Raw genomic sequence first — 22,765 nt, 5'->3', positions numbered from 1 at the left:
AAAGCTAATCCAGCATTCAGAAGGGTCCCCCTAAAACTGTCACTAGGAATGATCATGTGGCCATTAATGTGGCTATTACATGTAGTGGGAATAGAAACGTCATTTGCAGTTTGATTATTGTTGCTAAACTGCGACAGTTATCCTTACAAAAATGATCTGTTTGACATTTAACCGTGACATTTTGGAATGTTCAACTGAAATTGTAACTAAGTAACATGTTTGCTGCAAATAGAACACTTGTTGAACTCACCTCAGGGAACACTGGAGCTCTGCCAACATTCCATTAGAGCGCTTTGTCCTCAGACAAATCTCTGATGACATTTTGACCTACTAAAACTCTTTCAATGGCCCTCACAACATCGCCTGAAGACCTCCTCAAAATAGCCTCCTACTCAGAAACCTTTCATCTCTTTTTAGAACCCAGGTAGACAGTCTAGTGGTGCAGTACTGTGACCCAAATACAGATCCTAAGGCATAGGGCCACGGCCCAGTGTCCAAGCCAATACACTACACATGTGCAACTGACATTGACGTTTTGCTGGGCCATCACATAGGATGCTTAGTACACAGTGTACACATGTTCGGCCCCCTGGGTTGGGGTCAATTCCATCTTAACTTCTCGTCCCCAGTTAACTCTACAAACAGTAGTTGAGGACAGTAATGAAAGATGCCTCATAGAGAATGATTGGCCACTGCCACTGCACTTTAAAACTCACTGGTAAACAGACTTAGCCTTATTCATCATGTCATTCAGCCTCTCTGAATAAGATAGAAGGAGTTGATATTGCCCACAGAGTATTATTTGCCTCTCTTTCACCAGAAGAGTTACTGGACTCTAAAGCTGCTCCACTTTGATGGAACATCTTGTTTTTTTTCATGTCCAGCGGCAACAATTTTTTTTTTTAAGTGGTCGCCTTGGTACCAAGAGAAGGCTCTCCATGGTTACAAATGTAACTCTCTCTTGTGCAGCAACAACAGGGAGCCAACGTGTTCTCTTTTAGAGGTTTTGGCACATGGCTTATCTGATCTGGACAAAAGGCGATTGCTGGGTCACACAATTACACCTGGAGATTAAATCAATGCAACAGATGATTTTCCATGGACTTGGAAAGAACTAATCCCCTGTTCTACTTTCTCTCACTTGCATAACAAACCAACATATTTTTTCTGAGATTAGTGAGGACTTTCAGATCCAGGGAATATAATAATAAAGCTGTAGGCTAGCTGGGAATATAGGATATAGGGACAATATGGGATATAGGGACAATATGGGATATAGGACAATATGGGCTATAGGGACAATATGGGATATAGGGAAAATATGGGATATAGGAACAATATGGGATATAGGGACAATATGGGATATAGGACAATATGGGATATAGGACAATATGGGCTATACGGACAATATGGGATATAGGACAATATGGGATATAGGGACAATATGGGATATAGGACAATATGGGATATAGGAACAATATGGGATATAGGGACAATATGGGATATAGGACAATATGGGATATAGGGACAATATGGGCTATAGGGACAATATGGGATATAGGACAATATGGGATATAGAACAATATGGGGATATAGGAACAATATGGGATATAGGGACAATATGGAATATAGGACAATATGGGATATATGGACAATATTCTAAAATCACAGACCTGTCATTACTATAATGATGGTCCTTGAGGGTGGAGAAATCACAGACCTGTCATTACTATAATAATGGTCCTTGAGGTTGGAGAAATCACAGACCTGTCATTACTATAATGATGGTCCTTGAGGTTGGAGAAATCACAGACCTGTCATTACTATAATGATGGTCCTTGAGGGTGGTGAAATCACAGACCTGTCATTACTATAATGATGGTCCTTGAGGTTGGAGAAATCACAGACCTGTCATTACTATAATGATGGTCCTTGAGGGTGGTGAAATCACAGACCTGTCATTACCATAATGATGGTCCTTGAGGTTGGAGAAATCACAGACCTGTCATTACTATAATGATGGTCCTTGAGGTTGGAGAAATCACAGACCTGTCATTACTATAATGATGGTCCTTGAGGGTGGTGAAATTACAGACCTGTCATTACTATAATGATGGTCCTTGAGGTTGGAGAAATCACAGACCTGTCATTACTATAATGATGGTCCTTGAGGGTGGTGAAATCACAGACCTGTCATTACTATAATGATGGTCCTTGAGGTTGGAGAAATCACAGACCTGTCATTACTATAATGATGGTCCTTGAGGGTGGTGAAATCACAGACCTGTCATTACCATAATGATGGTCCTTGAGGTTGGAGAAATCACAGACCTGTCATTACTATAATGATGGTCCTTGAGGTTGGAGAAATCACAGACCTGTCATTACTATAATGATGGTCCTTGAGGGTGGTGAAATTACAGACCTGTCATTACTATAATGATGGTCCTTGGGGTTGGAGAAATCACAGACCTGTCATTACTATAATGATGGTCCTTGAGGGTAGTGAGATCACAGACCTGTCATTACTATAATGATGGTACTTGAGGTTGGAAGGGTCACAGACCTGTCATTACTATAATGATGGTACTTGAGGTTGGAGAGGTCACAGACCTGTCATTACTATAATGATGGTACTTGAGGTTGGAGAGGTCACAGACCTGTCATTACTATAATGATGGTACTTGAGGTTGGAGAGGTCACAGACCTGTCATTACTATAATGATGGCCCTTGAGTGAGATCACAGACCTGTCATTACTATGAAGATTGTTTTTAGTAGAAAGGTTCTCATAATGCCTGGGGACCTTTGTAGTCATCTTACTATCTGTGAATGTGTTATAGAGTTTGCCTGTAATGCTGCTTTGCTACTACTGTCATTGTGCATAATGTGAAGGAGGTCACTGGGCTTGTTTAACGGACCTCTTCTTCCCTTACCAGCTCACATCTAGACTGAGACTCAGGACCTTTGTCTCACAAACACATGTGACTGCCCCCTTGATGACGTCAGACATTTACGTCACCGATAACCTATTAGGTAGCTCGGGTGGAGACAATTCAAGCTGGGGAGTGAGATGGTTAAATGCCCATCTGGAATGCGTCCTGTGTTATGTATTGTGTTAGGCATTTCCCTCTGGATAAGTTATTCAATTCCAATATAATCCAATAATTCAATAAGCATCTTGGAGAAAAACAAAAGGTATAATGTCCACCACTAAGTAAACAAAACATTTAGAAATAATTATCATGGGGCTTATTTTTCATATCAAGGCAATCTTGAAGTCCTACAATACATTTTTCTAATTTTTTTTATTTACTAAGTAGTGGTCATTATCCCCTTTATTTTTCTCCAAGATTCTGAATTAGTGAATTATATTGGAATATAATAATTTATCACGTCATAGACTAGCCAAAGAGCACCTTATAACAAGCCTCAAAGATCTTATAGTTATTACACATTCAAGTGCACCAGCACATTGATTTTCCTCCCCAATAAGTAAGTTATTTATCACCAATCAAATCCAGGAACAAGTACCAAGAGCTGGAGCAGCTGACGTTACTAAACTGCTATTACAATGCTATTCCAGAGTCAGTAAGCTAGTTATATTCTGTATCATGACGATAAAGCATTGTGAATCAGCAGTAAGTATCGTGTGCTTTGATTGGTCACTTTGTACAGTACGGGGGGGGGGGGGGGGTTAATACATAGCCTCAGGTGCAATCCACTAGTGCTAATTCTATTAAGCATGAGGGTTACTGGGACAGCATCTGACACGGAAAGCTGCTCAACGTCTTGCACTCGTTTAACCTCTAATCCAAAATAAAGATGCACGCACAAACACAGACACAGTCTCTCGTGACAGGCTCGTCTCTCGTGACAGGCTCGTCTCTCGTGACACGCTCGACTCTCGTGACAGGCTCGTCTCTCGTGACAGGCTCGCCTCTCGTGACAGGCTCGTCTCTCGTGACAGGCTCGTCTCTCGTGACAGGCTGTTAACATAACTGACAACATAACTGACAACCATCAACCATTCTCTGTCGTGGGTGATGTTGGCTTTCGCCGAATGGTCGATTGCCGGTACACACTACCAAGTGCGCTATTTTTCAGATGTTGCCATACCGGAGTTACACAGTAATAGCGTCACTGCTATTAGCTTCACCACATACTATGGAATGTCGTTTGGGTCTTTGTGTGTCAAAAAAGATACACGTCAAATAACACTATTTGACACATTAAATAAGCTTTAAATTAAACACGTCAAATAACACAGTTCTATTATAGAATGTTGTGTGTTCTGAATTTACACGTGCAAGCCAAGCGCCACCACTACTATCAGTAGTGCTGTCAAAACTGTACAAAAATGTCTGTAAACAAGCAAACACCGGCCACGAACGATGTGTTTACAATACTGCGTTGGTAATAAATCATTATTTGTTCGACTGCAAATTCTGGGGTATCTAATAGAACCAGCCTGAAACCAATGACCAGTAGAAACTGCAGTCATTTTTACTATTCTTAGCAATGATTTAGGAATCCTTGTGAGTAAGTATTAGCTAGGTAGCCAATTGTTGTTCGCCTAATAAAATTGAACTTCAGTTCATAAAATAAATAGCTAGCCAGCTACTTAACCGTGTTGCTCAAAGCTAACGTTATAAGCAGCCAGCTAGCTTCATCTGGCTAGTGAGGCTCGACCGGACCGGATTATGTGTTGTGAAGCTAGCCACAATAAGGATTGAAACAATAGTGGAATTTGCGGTTTGCCTGCAAGATAAAAATACCTCTTTGAAAGTGATGTAGAAGTTTACAATTGGTGGAACCATGCCATATTTATACTAGATAATGTTAAACAAGGTTGGAATGTGAAAATGAAATGGGGTATCAGTCTATTCGGTGACACCCACAGAACACAACTGTGAAGAGTTTACGCAAATTTTAGCGTTGTAGCTCTTATCGCAGGACTGTGACTGTGTGAAATCACATACCCAGTCAGCCTATTGTTGACATTCATATTGCACTGTACAGCTTTACATAAGGATTGGGGATCAATGAAATGGTGTATCAGTCTACTCAATACCCAAGATATTTTTTCCCAACGTCCTCCTCAGAGTTATCAGACTCCAAAACATTCACGCAGTTTTGTTTTCCCTCGGGAATAGTGTTCAATACACGTAGGTTGACAAACCTGTGGCCCAATTCATAGTTGTTTCAAAGTCCCGCAATAAGAGCTAATGTTCTCTGGGTGTCACTGAGTAGACTGATACTCCATGTCATTGATCCACAATCCATAGGTAAGGCTGTACAGTGAAATAAGTATGGCCCCAATGCAATTCTAAAGTATAATACTTCCAGTGTGATTTCAACAGATTTTTGTCAAATTAACAAATTATTGTCTTTTGTTGATTTTATATAACAACATTGCAACCTCGTTTAGCATGATCTATTCAATTATGGCAAAATTCTACTATTTGTATTCATTTGCATCACTGTCAATGACATACTTTTATTTTGAAGGCTAACCGCAAAGTCCACTATTGTGGCTAATCCTTATTGTGGCTAGCTTCACATAGATGGGTCCGCCCACTATTAATCAAATAAGAACTGTCTTGTAAATGAGGGTTATTTTAGATGATGACACCTAGCTATATAGTTAGCTAGCTAACTATGTAGCTACTGAAACAGATGATGTCGTTTTGCTATGTTTTTGGGGAAGAACATTGTTTGCATCCATGAGCTAGCTAGCTTTTTTTTATGACCAGCACTGTAGGTGTGCGAGACAACTTTACCAGCATCATAGCATACGTATCGATGAATCGTTGTGACATATGAAATATGAGTGATAGTGTAATCAATGTGTAATAACTACGTAAGAAATGAATGAACGCGCTAAATGATTATTATTATTATCAGGCCCTGATTGGTCAACAAGCTTATTTGGCACGTCAAATAATGTTATTTGACACATCAAATAGTGTTATTGACACGCAAAGACCCAAACGGTGTTCCATAGAAATCCTGGTTGAGAATGAAATGACTGAACAAATGAACAACGAAACAGCACAGCAAGTAAGTGAAATAAATAGGTTTTGATTATGTTTTACTGGTAATGGGGACATACGTAAATGCCAACAAAATAACTTTTTGGCCAGTGTGGTGTGTGTGTGTAACCTTTATTTAACTAGGCAAGTCAGTTAAGAACAAATTCTTATGACGGCCTACCCCGGCCAAACCTGGACGACGCTGGGCCAATTGTGCTCCGCCCTATGGGACTCCCAATCACGTTCGGATGTGATACAGCTTGGATTCGAACCAGGGACTGTAGTGACGCCTCTTGCACTGAGATGCCGTGCCTTAGACCGCTGCGTCCATGTGTGTGTCTTAACTATTTAACTGTACTAGAATGCTTAAAAGGCCCTTAAAATGTTAAATATCGGTTATCGGTATTGTTTTTTTTTGGCAAGGAAAATATCGGATATCGGTATCAGTCAAAAATGTCATATCGGTGCATCACTAGTACGGAGTAAAGGGTAAGAATGTAAATGTGATATTTCTGTTTTTTTAATAATTTTTTTATTTGCTAAAATGTATAATAACCAGTTTTGCTTTGTCACTATGGGGTATTGTGTGTAGATTGATGGGGGGGGGGGGGGAACTATTGAATCCATTTTAGAATTAGGCTGTAACGTAACGAAATGTGGAAAAAGTCAAGGGGTCTGAATACTTTCCGAATGCACTGTACATCTCAAAATAAACATTGATGATCTCCCTGTCTCTCTCAGAGATAAAACAAAAAATACATGCCACAAAAATGTGTGTATGAAAGTTTCCTTAGCAACAGATAAAGTTGCCTTGCAAAAGCATTCTGACCCCTTGGATTTCTTCACATTTTATTGTGTTACAAAGTGGGATTAAAATGGATTTAGTTGTAATTTTTTTGTCAACAATCTACAAAAAATACTCTAATGTCAAAGTAGAATATTATTTTTCCATTTTTTTTTTAGATAAATAAAAAATTACAACTAAAATATAATTGTTGCATAAGTATTCAGCCCGTTTGTTTAGGCACGCCTGAATCAGACCAGGAGTCAAATTTGGCTTAAATATCACATAATAAATTACATTGACTCTGTGTGAAATAATAGGGGTTGACATAATTTATGGCTAACCCTTCCTCTGTCCCCCATACATATATCTGTAAGCGATCCTCAGTCAAGTATTGAATTTCAAGCACAGATTCAACTACAAAGACCAGGGAGCTTTTCGAAAAGCCTCATAAAGAAGGGCAGTGATTGGTAGATGGGTAACAATAACAAATCAGACATTGAATATCTCTTTAATCATGGTCAAGTTAATAATTATGCTGTGGATGATGTATTAAATCACCGTCCTTCTGAACTGAGATTCAGGACAGGAATGAAACTGAATAGGGATGTTACCATGAGGTCATTGGTGATTTTAAAACAGTTACAGAGTTCAATGGATGTGATGGGAGAAAACTGAGGATGGATTAACAACATTGTAGTGACTCCATGATAATTACTTAAATGACAGTGAAAATAATACAAATATACAGAAAAAAAGATTCCAAGTAAGGCATCTTGTATGCAACAAGGCACTAAAGTAATACTGAAAAATATATATATATACTGCAAAGGAATACACTTTTTGGCCTGAATGCAAATCCTTATGTTTGGGGCAAATCCAACACAAAACATCAAAACATTTCAGGATAAAAATAAACAGGACGGAGCTAAGTACAGGCAAAATCCTAAAGAAAAACCTGGTTCAGTCTGATTTACACCAGACACTGGGAGAGGAATTCACCTTTCAGCAAGACAATAACCTACAACACAAAGCCAAATCTACACTGGAGTTGTTATTAAGAAGACTGTAAATGTTACTGCGTGGCCAAGTTACAGTTTTGACTTAAATCTGTTTTAAAAAACATACTTTTGCAAAGCACTGTACATGTGGTTCTATTTTGTTTATAATAACCCTGCTGTCTGTCTGTCTGTCTGTCTGTCTGCCTGTGTTTCTGTTTCTGGAAGGCCAGGGATTTACACAACGTGCTGACAGCTGAGGGAATGTCCTTGGAGCCTGGCTGCACGTGACACTAAAGCTCTCGTAAAGTCCCTCTCCCTTTCTCTCCGTTCTCCCTCTCTTTTTTCACACGTTTATCTCACACTCTGTCCATGATAAGGCCCCAGCTCAAAGTCCCCCTGCACATGCCATTCAGAACTCGGTGAACTCTGAACTCGGTGACCTCTGGAATACAGCGTATTTGGTGTTTTATAAGTGATGATGTAATGTGTTCAGATGGCTGGAGAGGAGGAACACGATCATCTAAGATAAAGGTGTGAAAACAGACATACCACCTAGTGGAACAGGGCCATCGGCCAAATACTGGGAAAGAAGAGTGGGACCTGTTGTATTAGGGGTTGGGTGAGGCAAGAGCAACAGAATGTCTAGTAATCTGATCATTGGCAAATGAGTGAAGGAGTAGATGTTCTATTGGGCTTTTGATACAATCATTTCAGGTCTCCCTCGTAAAAGACTAGCCTGACTTCAATGGGACTTCCTGGATAAATAAATAAAAAGCCAATAATGGTTATAAATACTAGCATGGCCAGTGGCCACCTGCCAATCACCTCGGATACAGACAGTATCATCATATCATTATTATCTCTGTCATATTATTATTATCATCTCACGCTGTTGTTTTGTTATTGTAAATGAGCATCAAGTTCAAGACACTTGACCCTCGGGGCTCTTTAGTCATCCTAAACCTGTTATGATGACTAGGCCGGTCTTACATGTGAATATGGGTTGAAGTGAGGTCCTCTATGTGTACTGATGCACCACCTGGAGCACACTGTAATTCTGTCTCTCTGGCCTCTAGGTAAGTGATACTAGTACATTGCTACTTCTATGTACAATCTCGAACGTAGTTTGTGGATCTATTTTCAAACTACTGGCTCAGTAAAAGTGCCCTATGGGTACGAGGGAGTTCTATAGGTAGTCATTATGATAATATTATGATAATACCTGGCTGACAGATCAACCGTCCATATTGTATTCAGTTCACACATGCAGTATGTATCAGAGACACTGAGAAGGCGGAGGAGAGAGGGGATCAGAACCCATGACAACGCCAGAGCCTAGCACTGAGACACACACACACACACACACACACACACACACACACACACACACACACACACACACACACACACACACACACACACACACACACACACACACACACACACACACACACACATACATACACAGTGTTAGCTGTAGTCATGCCGACATATATAATGAAGCAGAGCTTTTCTGTTAGCTGCTCCCCATGGGCCCGGTTATGGCAGCCTCTAATTCATCAATATTCTATTCTCCCATTTAGTCATCTTCTTCTCTGCTAATCCTTTTTCTCCATGGAATTTTACTATTTCATAAGGGTAATTTTTTTAATGTAAGTTTCTATCAATATTATTATTTAACAAAAATCTTAATGATTTGTTCAATTATTTGTTATTTTAACATTATGTTTACCCATGTGTGTGTGTTCAAACAGATTAATGAATCAATAAAGAATTAAAGAATTAGGCGACAAAGAGTTATGAAGCCAAACTCTCCAACATGGCTCTGGTCTCATGAACAGGTTGTAATCCAGACCAAAGATGCCTGGAGGGGTTTTTCTCCCTGACGTTTACCCCAGATCCCCTTTAACATTTTTATCAGCCATACTGAATTCAAACCAATTAAAAATGGGATTATTAAAACAGTGTGGGGCTGAAGATGCATCAGGCATACCAGCTGAATCAAAGTGTCCACAGGAAAACATGGAGACTTTCCTATAGCTGCAGTGGACCAAGTCATACTGAACAACTGTGAGATGGTCAGTTCTGCGGACTTTTTAAAAGGTAAATGAATGACTATTAAATTATGCTCACACCAATCTAAAATATAATTTCTCCATCCAGAAATAATCCAAGTCACATATTGGTCCATTTGATCAGAAAGGTGTGCTATTTAGCAATAAGCATTATCACCTGTAGCCCAACTGATGCAGCATAGTGTCAATAAAGAAATAGGCTGAAGCATAGTGTCAATAAAGAAATAGGCTGAAGCATAGTGTCAATAAAGAAATAGGCTGAAGCATAGTGTCAATAAAGAAATAGGCCGAAGCATAGTGTCAAAGAAATAGGCTGAAGCATAGTGTCAATAAAGAAATAGGCTGAATTATAGTGTCAATAAAGAAATAGGCTGAAGCATAGGGATGATAAAGAAATAGACTGAAGCATAGGGTTGATAAAGAAATAGGCTGAAGCATAGGGTTGATAAAGAAATAGACTGAAGCATAGGGATGATAAAGAAATAGACTGAAGCATAGGGTTTATAAAGAAATAGACTGAAGCATAGAGTTTATAAAGAAATAGACTGAAGCATACGGATGATAAAGAAATAGACTGAAGCATAGGGATGATAAAGAAATAGACTGAAGCATAGGGTTTATAAAGAAATAGACTGAAGCATAGGGTTTATAAAGAAATAGACTGAAGCATAGGGTTTATAAAGAAATAGACTGAAGCATAGGGATGATAAAGAAATAGACTGAAGCATAGGGTTTATAAAGAAATAGACTGAAGCATAGGGTTTATAAAGAAATAGACTGAAGCATAGGGTTTATAAAGAAATAGACTGAAGCATAGGGATGATAAAGAAATAGACTGAAGCATAGGGTTTATAAAGAAATAGACTGAAGCATAGAGTTTATAAAGAAATAGACTGAAGCATACGGATGATAAAGAAATAGACTGAAGCATAGGGTTTATAAAGAAATAGACTGAAGCATAGGGTTTATAAAGAAATAGACTGAAGCATAGGGTTTATAAAGAAATAGACTGAAGCATAGGGTTTATAAAGAAATAGACTGAAGCATAGGGTTGATAAAGAAATAGACTGAAGCATAGGGTTGATAAAGAAATAGACTGAAGCATAGGGATGATAAAGAAATAGACTGAAGCATAGGGTTTATAAAGAAATAGACTGAAGCATAGGGTTTATAAAGAAATAGACTGAAGCATAGGGTTGATAAAGAAATAGACTGAAGCATAGGGTTGATAAAGAAATAGACTGAAGCATAGGGATGATAAAGAAATAGGCTGAAGCATAGGGTTTATAAAGAAATAGACTGAAGCATAGGGTTTATAAAGAAATAGACTGAATGTCACGCCCTGGCCTTATTATTCTTTGTTTTCTTGATTATTTTAGTTAGGTCAGGGTGTGACATGGGGAATGTTTATGTTTTGTTGGTTTTGGGTGTTTATTTGGTAAAGGGGTTATGGGGTGTAGTAGATGGTTTTGTGTTGAGTGTATATGTCTAGCGTTGTCTATGTTGGTTAGTTATCTAGGAGAGTCTATGGTTACCTGAATGAGTTCCCAATTAGAGACAGCTGATTTCGGTTGTCTCTGATTGGGAGCCTTATTTAGGGTAGCCATAGGCTCTCATTGGTTGTGGGTAATTGTCTATGTAAGAACGTTAGTAGCCTGTATGTTTGTGCACAACGTTTGTAGCTTCACGGTCGTTTTGTTATTTTGTTGTTTTGTTAAAGTGTTTTTGTGTCGTGTTCATCTTCGTGTTAAAATAAAAGAAGATGGCATATTTTCCAACTGCTGCATTTTGGTCCGTTAATCCGCCACACGATCGTGACAGAATTACCCACCATAGGACCAAGCAGCATGACCAGCGGCAACAGGAGCAATACAAGGATTTATGGACATGGGAGGAAATTTTAGACCGGGAGGTACCAGGAGAATATAACCGCCCCAAAGCTGAGCTGGAGGCAGCGAAAGCAGAGAGGCGGCGATATGAGGAGCTAGCTCGGAGGCAGGAAAAAGAACCTACAAAGGATCTGGGTTACACTACGTGGGAGGAGATCGACAGGTGGGCGATCAACCCAGGGAGAGTGCCGGAGCCCGCCTGGGATTCTCTGGCGCAGTGCGAGGAGGGATACCGGCGAATGGAGGCAGCACGACGAAGCGGTAGGAAGCCTGTGGGAAAACCCAAAAAATTTCTTTGGGGGGGGCTTAAAGGGAGAGTGGCGAAGTCAGGTAGGAAACCTGCGCCTACTCCCTGTAATTACCGTGGAGAGCGAGAGTACGGGCAGACACCGTGTTACCCAGTAGAGCGCACGGTGTCTCCTGTACGTGTGCATAGCCCGGTGCGGGTTATTCCACCTCCCCGCACTGGCAGGGCTAGATTGAGTATTGAGCCGGATGTCATGAAGCCGGCCCTACATATCTGGCCACCAGTGCGTCTCCTCGGGCCGGTTTACATGGCACCAGCCTTACGCATGGTGTCCCCGGTTCGCCTACATAGCCCGGTGCGGGTTATTCCACCTCCCCGCACTGGTCGGGCAACGGGGAGCATTCAACCAGGTAAGGTTGGTCAGGCTCAATGCTCAAGGGAGCCAATACGCCTGCACGGTCCGGTATTTCCGGCGCCACCTCCCCGCCCCAGTTCAGTGCCACCAGTGCCTACACCACGTAACAGGCTTCCAGTGTGTCTCCAGAGCCCTGTTCCTCCTCCACGCACTCGTCCTATGGTGCGTGTCTCCAGCCCGGTATCACCAATTCCGGCACCACGCACTAAGCCTTTTGTGCGTCTCCAGAGTCCTGTGCATCCTGTTGCTGCTCCCCGCATTAGCCCTGAGATGCGTGTCCCCAGTCCGGTACCACCAGTTCCGGCCCCACGCACTAGGCCTAATGTGCGTCCCCAGGGTCCAGTATGCCCTGTTCCTGCTCCCCGCACTAGCCCTGAGATGCGTGTCCCCAGCCCGGTGCCACCAGTCCCGGCACCACGCACCAGGCCTACAGTGCGCCTCAGCCGGCAGGAGTCTGCCGTCTGCACAGCGATGACTGAACTGCTCGTCTCCCCAGCGCCATCTGAGCCATCCGTCTCCCCAGCGCCATCTGAGCCATCCGTCTCCCCAGCGCCATCTGAGCCATCCGTCTGCAATGAGCCTGCAAAGCCGCCCGTCTGCCATGAGCCTGCAAAGCCGCCCGTCTGCCATGAGCCCACTGAGCCGTCCGCCAGACAGGAGCCGCTAGAGCCGCCAGCCAGACAGGAGCCGCTAGAGCCGTCCGTCAGACAGGATCTGCCAGAGCCGCCAACCAGACAGGATCTGCCAGAGCCGCCAACCAGACAGGATCTGCCAGAGCCGCCAACCAGACAGGAGCAGCCAGATCCGTCAGCCAGCCATGAGCAGCCAGATCCGTCAGCTAGCCATGAGCAGCCAGATCCGTCAGCTAGCCATGAGCAGCCAGATCCGTCAGCTAGCCATGAGCAGCCAGATCCGTCAGCTAGCCATGAGCAGCCAGATCCGTCAGCTAGCCATGAGCAGCCAGATCCGTCAGCCAGCCATGGGCCATCCCTCAGTCCGGAGCTGCAGTCCTTCAGTCCGGAGCTGCAGTCCCTCAGTCCGGAGCTGCCATTCTTCAGTCCGGAGCTGCCCCTTATCCTGGTGCTGCCCCTTACCCTGGTGCTGCCCCTTACCCTGGTGCTGCCCCTTACCCTGGTGCTGCCTCTTACCCTGGTACTGCCCCTGACCCTAGTACTGCCCCTGACCCTGGTACTGCCTCTTACCCTGGTACTGCCCCTTAGTCCGGAACTGCCCCTGAATGCAATGGGGTTAAGGTGGAGGGGGGTCGTTTGGAGGAAGCCTAGGAGGTGTTTAGGTACTGTGGTGACGTGGGGACCGCGACCAGAGCCGGAGCCGCCACCGTGGATGGAAGCCCACCCAGACCCTCCCCTAGACTGTGTATGGTGCGCCCGGAGTTCGCGCCTCAAGGGGGGGGTTATGTCACGCCCTGGCCTTATTATTCTTTGTTTTCTTGATTATTTTAGTTAGGTCAGGGTGTGACATGGGGAATGTTTATGTTTTGTTGGTTTTGGGTGTTTATTTGGTAAAGGGGTTATGGGGTGTAGTAGATGGTTTTGTGTTGAGTGTATATGTCTAGCGTTGTCTATGTTGGTTAGTTATCTAGGAGAGTCTATGGTTACCTGAATGAGTTCCCAATTAGAGACAGCTGATTTCGGTTGTCTCTGATTGGGAGCCTTATTTAGGGTAGCCATAGGCTCTCATTGGTTGTGGGTAATTGTCTATGTAAGAACGTTAGTAGCCTGTATGTTTGTGCACAACGTTTGTAGCTTCACGGTCGTTTTGTTATTTTGTTGTTTTGTTAAAGTGTTTTTGTGTCGTGTTCATCTTCGTGTTAAAATAAAAGAAGATGGCATATTTTCCAACTGCTGCATTTTGGTCCGTTAATCCGCCACACGATCGTGACACTGAAGCATAGGGTTTATAAAGAAATAGACTGAAGCATAGGGTTTATAAAGAAATAGACTGAAGCATAGGGTTGATAAAGAAATAGACTGAAGCATAGGGTTGATAAAGAAATAGACTGAAGCATAGGGATGATAAAGAAATAGGCTGAAGCATAGGGTTTATAAAGAAATAGACTGAAGCATAGGGTTTATAAAGAAATAGACTGAAGCATAGGGTTTATAAAGAAATAGACTGAAGCATAGGGTTGATAAAGAAATAGACTGAAGCATAGGGTTGATAAAGAAATAGACTGAAGCATAGGGATGATAAAGAAATAGGCTGAAGCATAGGGTTTATAAAGAAATAGACTGAAGCATAGGGTTTATAAAGAAATAGACTGAAGCATAGGGTTGATAAAGAAATTGACTGAAGCATAGGGATGATAAAGAAATAGACTGAAGCATAGGGTTGCCTATCTGCATTTACACTATTAGGCTAATCATGATGCTAAAAGTTAGCAATATATTGATGACTTCAATGTCACAAAAAAACTCTGGTTTAAACACTATAATGTAGTGTTTCACTTAACCCCAGTCTTCCTTACAGTATGTGCTCATGGTGAATCGTGGAGCCTAAATCATGTTGCCTCTAAAAGCTCTGGTGCAGCTTGCTCAGTTCGCTCATAGATGTAGGTGTGATACTCCACTTTTAACAATGGCCATTAAAACTGCTTTCAAATGTGTTTTCCCGGCGGGCCCCGGCCCAATTTAACCCTTGACCTTAAATCCCCTGGTACCCAACTGATATCAGGGCTGACCAATCAGAGATCTGGGTGCCTTGCTTTCTGCCGTTACCATAGCAACACCCTCCATAGCTGGGTTCAGAAGAACGGGGGGGGGGATTTACAGTGACTCTGTTGAGCTCTGTCAATATAGATGAAAGCCAAATCGATATGGTACGAAGGGATTTCACAGCTCACTGAGGCGTGTGGATCAGCCAGCAAGCAGCCAGTGCCCAGTACACATACCATCTGGGTCAGAGAGCTGCACTGAACCATTACACACACACACACACACACACACACACACACACACACACACACACACACACACACACACACACACACACACACACACACACACACACACACACACGCACGCGCCACAGGTTACATATACACACTGATAGCTAGGCACACACTCAAACTAATGCTAAAGCCAAACAAAAAAAGTCATATGGGCACGCGCACACCAAAGCACACACTCCCTGCAGAGCAGATAAAGACTAACACAGTGCGCTGACCCGTGATTAACCAGAGAAGCACTGCAGTCTTCTGCCATTAATTAGACACCTACTAATTAATGCAGAGCCACACACTGCTTCACAAAGGAACTACTGAGATAAACACACCTCCACGGCCACCCAGCAGCCTGGCTTAACTCATATGTAAACAACAACAATAAAGAAATACAAGATTGTTATCCCTCCTCTGGTTATTGACATTTTATTTGTAAATGTCAGAAATTCGGGAAGCAACAACCATTCTTCCACAAGACCAAGGAGAGGAATCAGCTCAGCTGTCTGTCTTGATCAAATCCCCAAAAAGCCCATGTTTAGTTCCTTGTTAAATCTTATTCATGAAATTCATACTGAAAAACACAAGGCTAAAAGAGTAAAAGGTTTGACTCCATTACCATGTAAATACTAAGCAGAATAATTACAAATGGCATTACAATGTTTGTTACTATACTGCAGGGTTCCCCAACTAGCACGGTTTTATTTGGCCCCCCAAGTTTTCTGAGCAAAAATACGATTTCTTTTTTTTTACATTGTCATTGTTGGACATAAACGACTGTAAAAACACCAGGAAATCAGATCCAATTGATTTTAATTTGGGAAATCTGTTCCCAAGTATTCCCACGCATAATACAGAGACATGATTGTATACAAATGTAAGCAAGGTTTGAAATTATTATGTTTCAGTCAAATATTATATCTGTTTGGGATTCTTGCAGTCAATTTCCAGTCTACAATTGATCTATAATTATGTTCTGGCTCCCCGACCATCTGCTCAAGAAAGAAATCGTCCCGCGGCTCAATCTAGTTGATGATCCCTGCTATACTGCTATAAACGCCTGACTCCATTACCATGTAAATACTAAGCAGAATAAATACAAATACAAATGTCATTATAATGTTGTTACTATAGTATACTGTGTACACAGGCACAGTATTTATAAGATCAGTTATCATTGTTTCCTCCTTGGCACTTAATTGATCAATCAATGTCACAGGTTGGCTGGAGAATGCACATGCATCCAATCAATCAGCACCCAATCAATCAGCACCCAATCAATCAGCACCCAATCAATCCAATCAAATAAGCTCCTATCTGGACAGCAATTGGCTATTTCAATGCTTCAGATGGTACAGAACGGAGTAGGCCGACCACATACAGACCTGATGCCTGTTATCACTCCTGAATTACACCTGATAAGACCAGCCAATGCATTTGTCCAATTAAGAACCAATGCCTTCAGACATTCACTTTCATGTGAATACCTGGGTAGTAATGAATTCGTTTCAGCCACACAGATTTTCTTTCAGCCATCAAACCTATGAGGTGTTGTACTGACTCAAACAATGTTTGAAGGGAAAATGGCAAGTTCAATTTACAGTGGCTCTGAAGAGATTTGTCAAAAGAATTTCAATCAATCAAACTATTGATTGATTGATCGATCGATTGATTGATAAAGAAAGTTGCTCCTTTGGAAGGTCAACAAGTGTTTTACAGTCCAGATGTGGTAAACATGTGGTCCAACGGTAATCCCAAGACACCCTCAAAGCCTTTACACGCTCACACACATGCAGGACAAGGAGTATGTTAGTGGCCTTGAAACTACAATGTAATGTTAGTGTCTGTGCATTTGTTTTAGTATTCATATGTAGACTCCTTTTTTTTGGCCATGTGACCTGACTAGAAAAAGTGTGTGTGTGTGTGTGTGTGTATGTGTGTGTGTACGTGTGTGTGTATGAATATACTGCGTATCCTCTGTATATATATGTGTATGTGTCTACTGTGTATCCTCTGTATATACAGTGGGGAGAACAAGTATTTGATACACTGACGATTTTGCAGGTTTTCCTACTTACAAAGCATGTAGAGGTCTGTAATTTTTATCATAGGTACACTTCAACTATGAGAGACGGAATCTAAAACAAAAATCCAGAAAATCACATTGTATGATTTTTAAGTAATTAATTTGCATTTTATTGCATGACATAAGTATTTGATACATCAGAAAAGCAGAACTTAATATTTGGTACAGAAACCTTTGTTTGCAATTACAGAGATCATACGTTTCCTGTAGTTCTTGACTAGGTTTGCACACACTGCAGCAGGGATTTTGGCCCACTCCTCCCTACAGATCTTCTCCAGATCCTTCAGGTTTCGGGGCTGTCGCTGGGCAATACGGACTTTCAGCTCCCTCCAAAGATTTTCTATTGGGTTCAGGTCTGGAGACTGGCTAGGCCACTCCAGGACCTTGAGATGCTTCTTACGGAGCCACTCCTTAGTTGCCATGGCTGTGTGCTTCGTGTCGTTGTCATGCTGGAAGACCCAGCCACGACCCATCTTCAATGCTCTTACTGAGGGAAGGAGGTTGTTGGCCAAGATCTCGCGATACATGGCCCCATCCATCCTCCCCTCAATACGGTGCAGTCGTCCTGTCCCCTTTGCAGAAAAGCATCCCCAAAGAATGATGTTTCCACCTCCATGCTTCACGGTTGGGATGGTGTTCTTGGGGTTGTACTCATCCTTCTATTCCTCCAAACACGGCGAGTGGAGTTTAGAGCAAAAGGCTCTATTTTTGTCTCATCAGACCACATGACCTTCTCCCATTCCTCCTCTGGATCATCCAGATGGTCATTGGCAAACTTCAGACGGGCCTGGACATGCGCTGGCTTGAGCAGGGGGACCTTGCGTGCGCTGCAGGATTTTAATCCATGACGGCGTAGTGTGTTACTAATGGTTTTCTTTGAGACTGTGGTCCCAGCTCTCTTCAGGTCATTGACCAGGTCCTGCCGTGTAGTTCTGGGCTGATCCCTCACATTCCTCATGATCATTGATGCCCCACGAGGTGAGATCTTGCATGGAGCCCCAGACCGAGGGTGATTGACCGTCATCTTGAACTTCTTCCATTTTCTAATAATTGTGCCAACAGTTGTTGCCTTCTCACCAAGCTGCTTGCCTATTGTCCTGTAGCCCATCCCAGCCTTGTACAGGTCTACAATTTATCCCTGATGTCCTTACACAGCTCTCTGGTCTTGGCCATTGTGGAGAGGTTGGAGTCTGTTTGATTGAGTGTGTGGACAGGTGTCTTTTATACAGGTAACGAGTTCAAACAGGTGCAGTTAATACAGGTAATGAGTGGAGAACAGGAGGGCTTCTTAAAGAAAAACTAACAGGTCTGTGAGAGCCGGAATTTTTACTGGTTGGTAGGTGATCAAATACTTATGTCATGCAATAAAATGCAAATTAATTACTTAAAAATCATACAATGTGATTTTCTGGATTTTTGTTTTAGATTCCGTCTCTCACAGTTGAAGTGTACCTATGATAAAAATGACAGACCTCTACATGCTTTGTAAGTAGGAAAACCTGCAAAATCGGCAGTGTATCAAATACTTGTTCTCCCCACTGTATATGTGTATGTGTGTACTGTGTACGTGTATATATGTACAGTATGTTTAAATATGCATATTCACACTTTTATGTTCCCATTTTGCTCATGCAAAAACAATCAGTGATCAAACCCCCATATCATTGTAACTAGAGGAGACAGCAGCACATCATCAGAAGCCAGTTCCAAATATTACAATTGACGATTGCGTGATGTGCAACACATTTTACCACTGTTTACTTACACACATTGGTTGAATGATAATTTCCTCCTCGGTCCTCACTGACAGAGAAAGAGTCAGGACATCAGCCTCATCAGTCCTACAGTAGACCAGTAGGTATTCTTCACACACTTCAGGTCTGTTTGGATCCGGCAAAATGACTCTGTCATGGCCGACTCTTCCGCTTGAGCTGCCGTTAGCTCAGACCAGAAGGTCTGGAGAGGTACATTACACGCAGCTATCTTTGTCCTTCTCCTGACTGCCGTGGCTGATCCACAGCTGATGAGGTTTAGCACACAAGTGTGTGTGTCTACGTACTAGCACGGAGCTCCGGATTGACCCATTCTCTATCCGCCTGGTTTCTGATAAACCACAGCCCATAGCACGGTGACAGCCCCCCCGGGCAGCGTACTCACGCAGGCAGGCAGACAGAGGCACGGAGGCATTCGATCGGCATAGCAGAGGCACTTGGGGTCACTGATGCTGACAGAGTAGGCCTCCTTCTCAAGTGGGTAGATAGATCGAAACACATACACAAGCATTCCGATGCACATATTTCTTGTCCAATTGAATATGTATATTCACACACACGGACGGACGGATGCACACAAGCATACACACACACATACATGCATACATGCACGCACACACAAACATGATCTATACTCACTCAATACATAAACCTTGGAATAACTTATTTTCTCATTATTTTACTGAATCAGTTATGTATTAACAGCTGTAAGGCTTCTTTATCACAATCACCATTTTTGATTAAACAGACACCCTTATCGTATGCTAAATGTTTTATTAACAGAATTTGATATGGAGATAAGTATTTATATAACGTTGAGGGTGTAGTGTGTTTCAATAGTCAATGTGTCAACAAGATGAATGTTTGACCCAGAGTTCCATAGTTCCAGCTTGTATAAGACATATGTTGATGATCGTACGCATGATCACCCCAGTCAACCTGGCCCATTGGGAAGTGGTTAGTGATACGCTTCATGGGACTGTGAATACATGCTTGACAAAGAGATGGAAGTCATCACTGAACAAAATTACAAATAACAAACAAGCACATTTATTTCCCTCTTAATTATTGACAAATTGTACATTTTTGTTGTAAACTTCTTTCATATCAAGTTGCAGCAATAAGTATGTTTTAAAGGTGATTTGAAAAGTGGTTCTCTGGCAAAGACGCTCTCTGTCCTCCAAAATGGGAGAAGAGGTACATATTGCATATTATGAATTTTTGCTTGTTTGTTTGATATTTTTATGTTATTTATTTCAATCTGTGTTTTTTATTCATGTTTTTGCCAAATGAGACAGAGAAGTTGCAGATTGCACCTCTAAATTGTGTTCAGGTGATTCCTTTCTTTATGAAATGCTATTTAAGTATTAGAAAAAGCAACTTTGCTGCTGTGTTAAGAAAATGTTGTTGCATTTTAGAATGACCCAAGTACAACTCCTTGACATAATGGTGTGGTGCTAAAGTCTGGCTGAGCTAAGGAGCCGGGTATATACAGCTGGGTAGGCTGTAGTTTGACTTTATTATTTTATGTTTTTATTGTCACATACTGGCGCCAGGAAGGGAATTTAAGGATTTTGGGCACTGGCCAGCCAGGTTAGTAGAATGACATTTCTACTAGCCCAGGTGACATTCTCTGTAGCCAAGGGTCCAAAAGCCCAGTCTGAAAAGCACTGGCTATGGGCTAGCTTCATTTCCATCCCTGGTCTGTGGTGTTGCTGCTTATCAATTTGGATGGACCAAAATGTTGTTTCTTGAAGAGAAGAGACCTTTAGATTTCCTCACAAAATCTATTACAAATTCATTTACATTGACTCTGCCTTAATTAATCACATATTGTAGCCTACCAATAAATATTCAATTAACATCTGGGCTTCATACCAGAGCATTGCATCTCATAATGAATATTGATGGTATTTGGTTAGGCAGCCTTCAGATTTTATACTAATTTCATTTAAATATCTATGCTCCAGCTCGTGATGCCTTTCCAAATGTTTTCACATGCAAATTCACATATTTCAAATATTTCAAATTTTTAAACAACATTCTACATCAAATATAGGTTGGCCTACCATACAACTTTGTTAATTTATAAGCTGCCTGCAATGAAATGTAGTAGGCTAGGCTACTATTGGTGTTAGGCTATTGCATGTAGTAGCCTGCTTTTGGTGTTAGGCTATTGCATGCGTTAGACAAATGCAGAGAACTAATTAATCCATTGCAACAAATGTAGCCAATACAATGCACAGTAAGTAATAGTAACTTCACACAGATAAAACAAAACAGAAAATAAGAATAGGCTAGACTACAGTAATGAAAACAAAAACAATGGATTTAAAAGTGACACCCGGATGTGGGAATTTACCTTAGAAATAACATGAATGTTCCCTCTCTCCTTCGGAATCTCCCTGGTCCCAAACTCTGAGCCACTGTCTGCTTCTCACGCGGATTTTGCTCAGTGATGGCGCACGGAATTATCAAAGAGACCTTCGAGGAAATCTTCGGGTAGTTAGACAGAAGACCATGGCTAGTCACCCGCTTCACACGCTCGTGTAATTGTGCCTTGAAGGTGAAGTCCTAAAGATATGTATTCTTCAAATAATAACGAGTCAGTGACATGCCAAAATATGTAACGCATACGCCAAACTCCTCAAACCATCGGTGTCTGTACGCGGTCAACGGTTGTTCGCTATGTTCGTATCTTGCCTTGCTTCATTTGCACGTTCTCTCTGCAGCCAGCGCACGGGTTGGCGGTTGGTTGGCGCGCGCCTCACGGATTATTGCCCGGCCCCCTCGTGCTTTCCAATACCTTGACACATTGTTATGGCTTTCTCCCTTTATTTTTACGAGTGACCCGCGGCCAAGTTATTAGTCTACACATAATTACAAATCTGTGCAATTGGAGTCAAGTAAACGTGTCTGCTGCTGATTGCAAATTGACACACTTGGTCTTGGCAATATGACAGCTCCCCACACACTCACTCAGTAAGATATGACTGAAGGCAGTTCACTTACTGTAGCCTAATAATCATTTTACATGGATTTAATTTTTTGTTAGCATACTTTATGGCTTGCAAGCATGACAGGTCAACGTTAGCCTGTATTTAGGTTAGGTATCTATAGATGGTTCATGTGTGTGTCCCATCTCCTATGTTGTAACGGCAGCCTTCCCTCTCCTCACGAGAAGAGAGGGTGTAACAGGGATCGGACCAAGACGCAGCGTAGCTCGTGTTCAACATGACTTTAATAAACAAGACGAAACTGTGAACACTTACAACTAACAAAATAACAAACGTGGCAAACCGAAACAGCCCTATCTGGTGCAGAGAAAACACAGAGACAGGAAACAACCACCCACAAACCCCAACACAAAACAAGCCACCTATATATGATTCCCAATCAGAGACAACACAAAACATCTGCCTCTGATTGAGAACCATATTAGGCCAAACATAGAAACAGACAAACTAGACACACAACATAGAATGCCCACCCAGCTCACGTCC

At 42.0% G+C, this 22,765-nt stretch overlaps 1 protein-coding gene across 1 annotated transcript in view; it reads right to left on the bottom strand.

Moving 5' to 3' along the window:
- LOC139532531 (prolactin receptor-like) overlaps positions 1-22,055 on the bottom strand; it is a 52,726-nt gene extending 30,671 nt beyond the window's left edge. Inside the window, exon 1 of the mRNA XM_071330284.1 lies at positions 21,625-22,055. Coding sequence (XP_071186385.1) covers positions 21,625-21,638 — 14 coding nt within the window. The 5' untranslated portion in view covers positions 21,639-22,055. The remainder of the gene's footprint in view (positions 1-21,624) is intronic.
- Between the last annotated feature and the right edge of the window lie 710 nt (positions 22,056-22,765).

Source organism: Salvelinus alpinus, chromosome 10 (genome assembly GCF_045679555.1).
Source record: "Salvelinus alpinus chromosome 10, SLU_Salpinus.1, whole genome shotgun sequence".
Classification (NCBI taxonomy): Eukaryota; Metazoa; Chordata; class Actinopteri; order Salmoniformes; family Salmonidae; genus Salvelinus; species Salvelinus alpinus.
The sequence above is the reverse complement of the archived record's forward strand: the minus strand, read 5'-3'. Positions and strand labels throughout refer to the sequence as shown.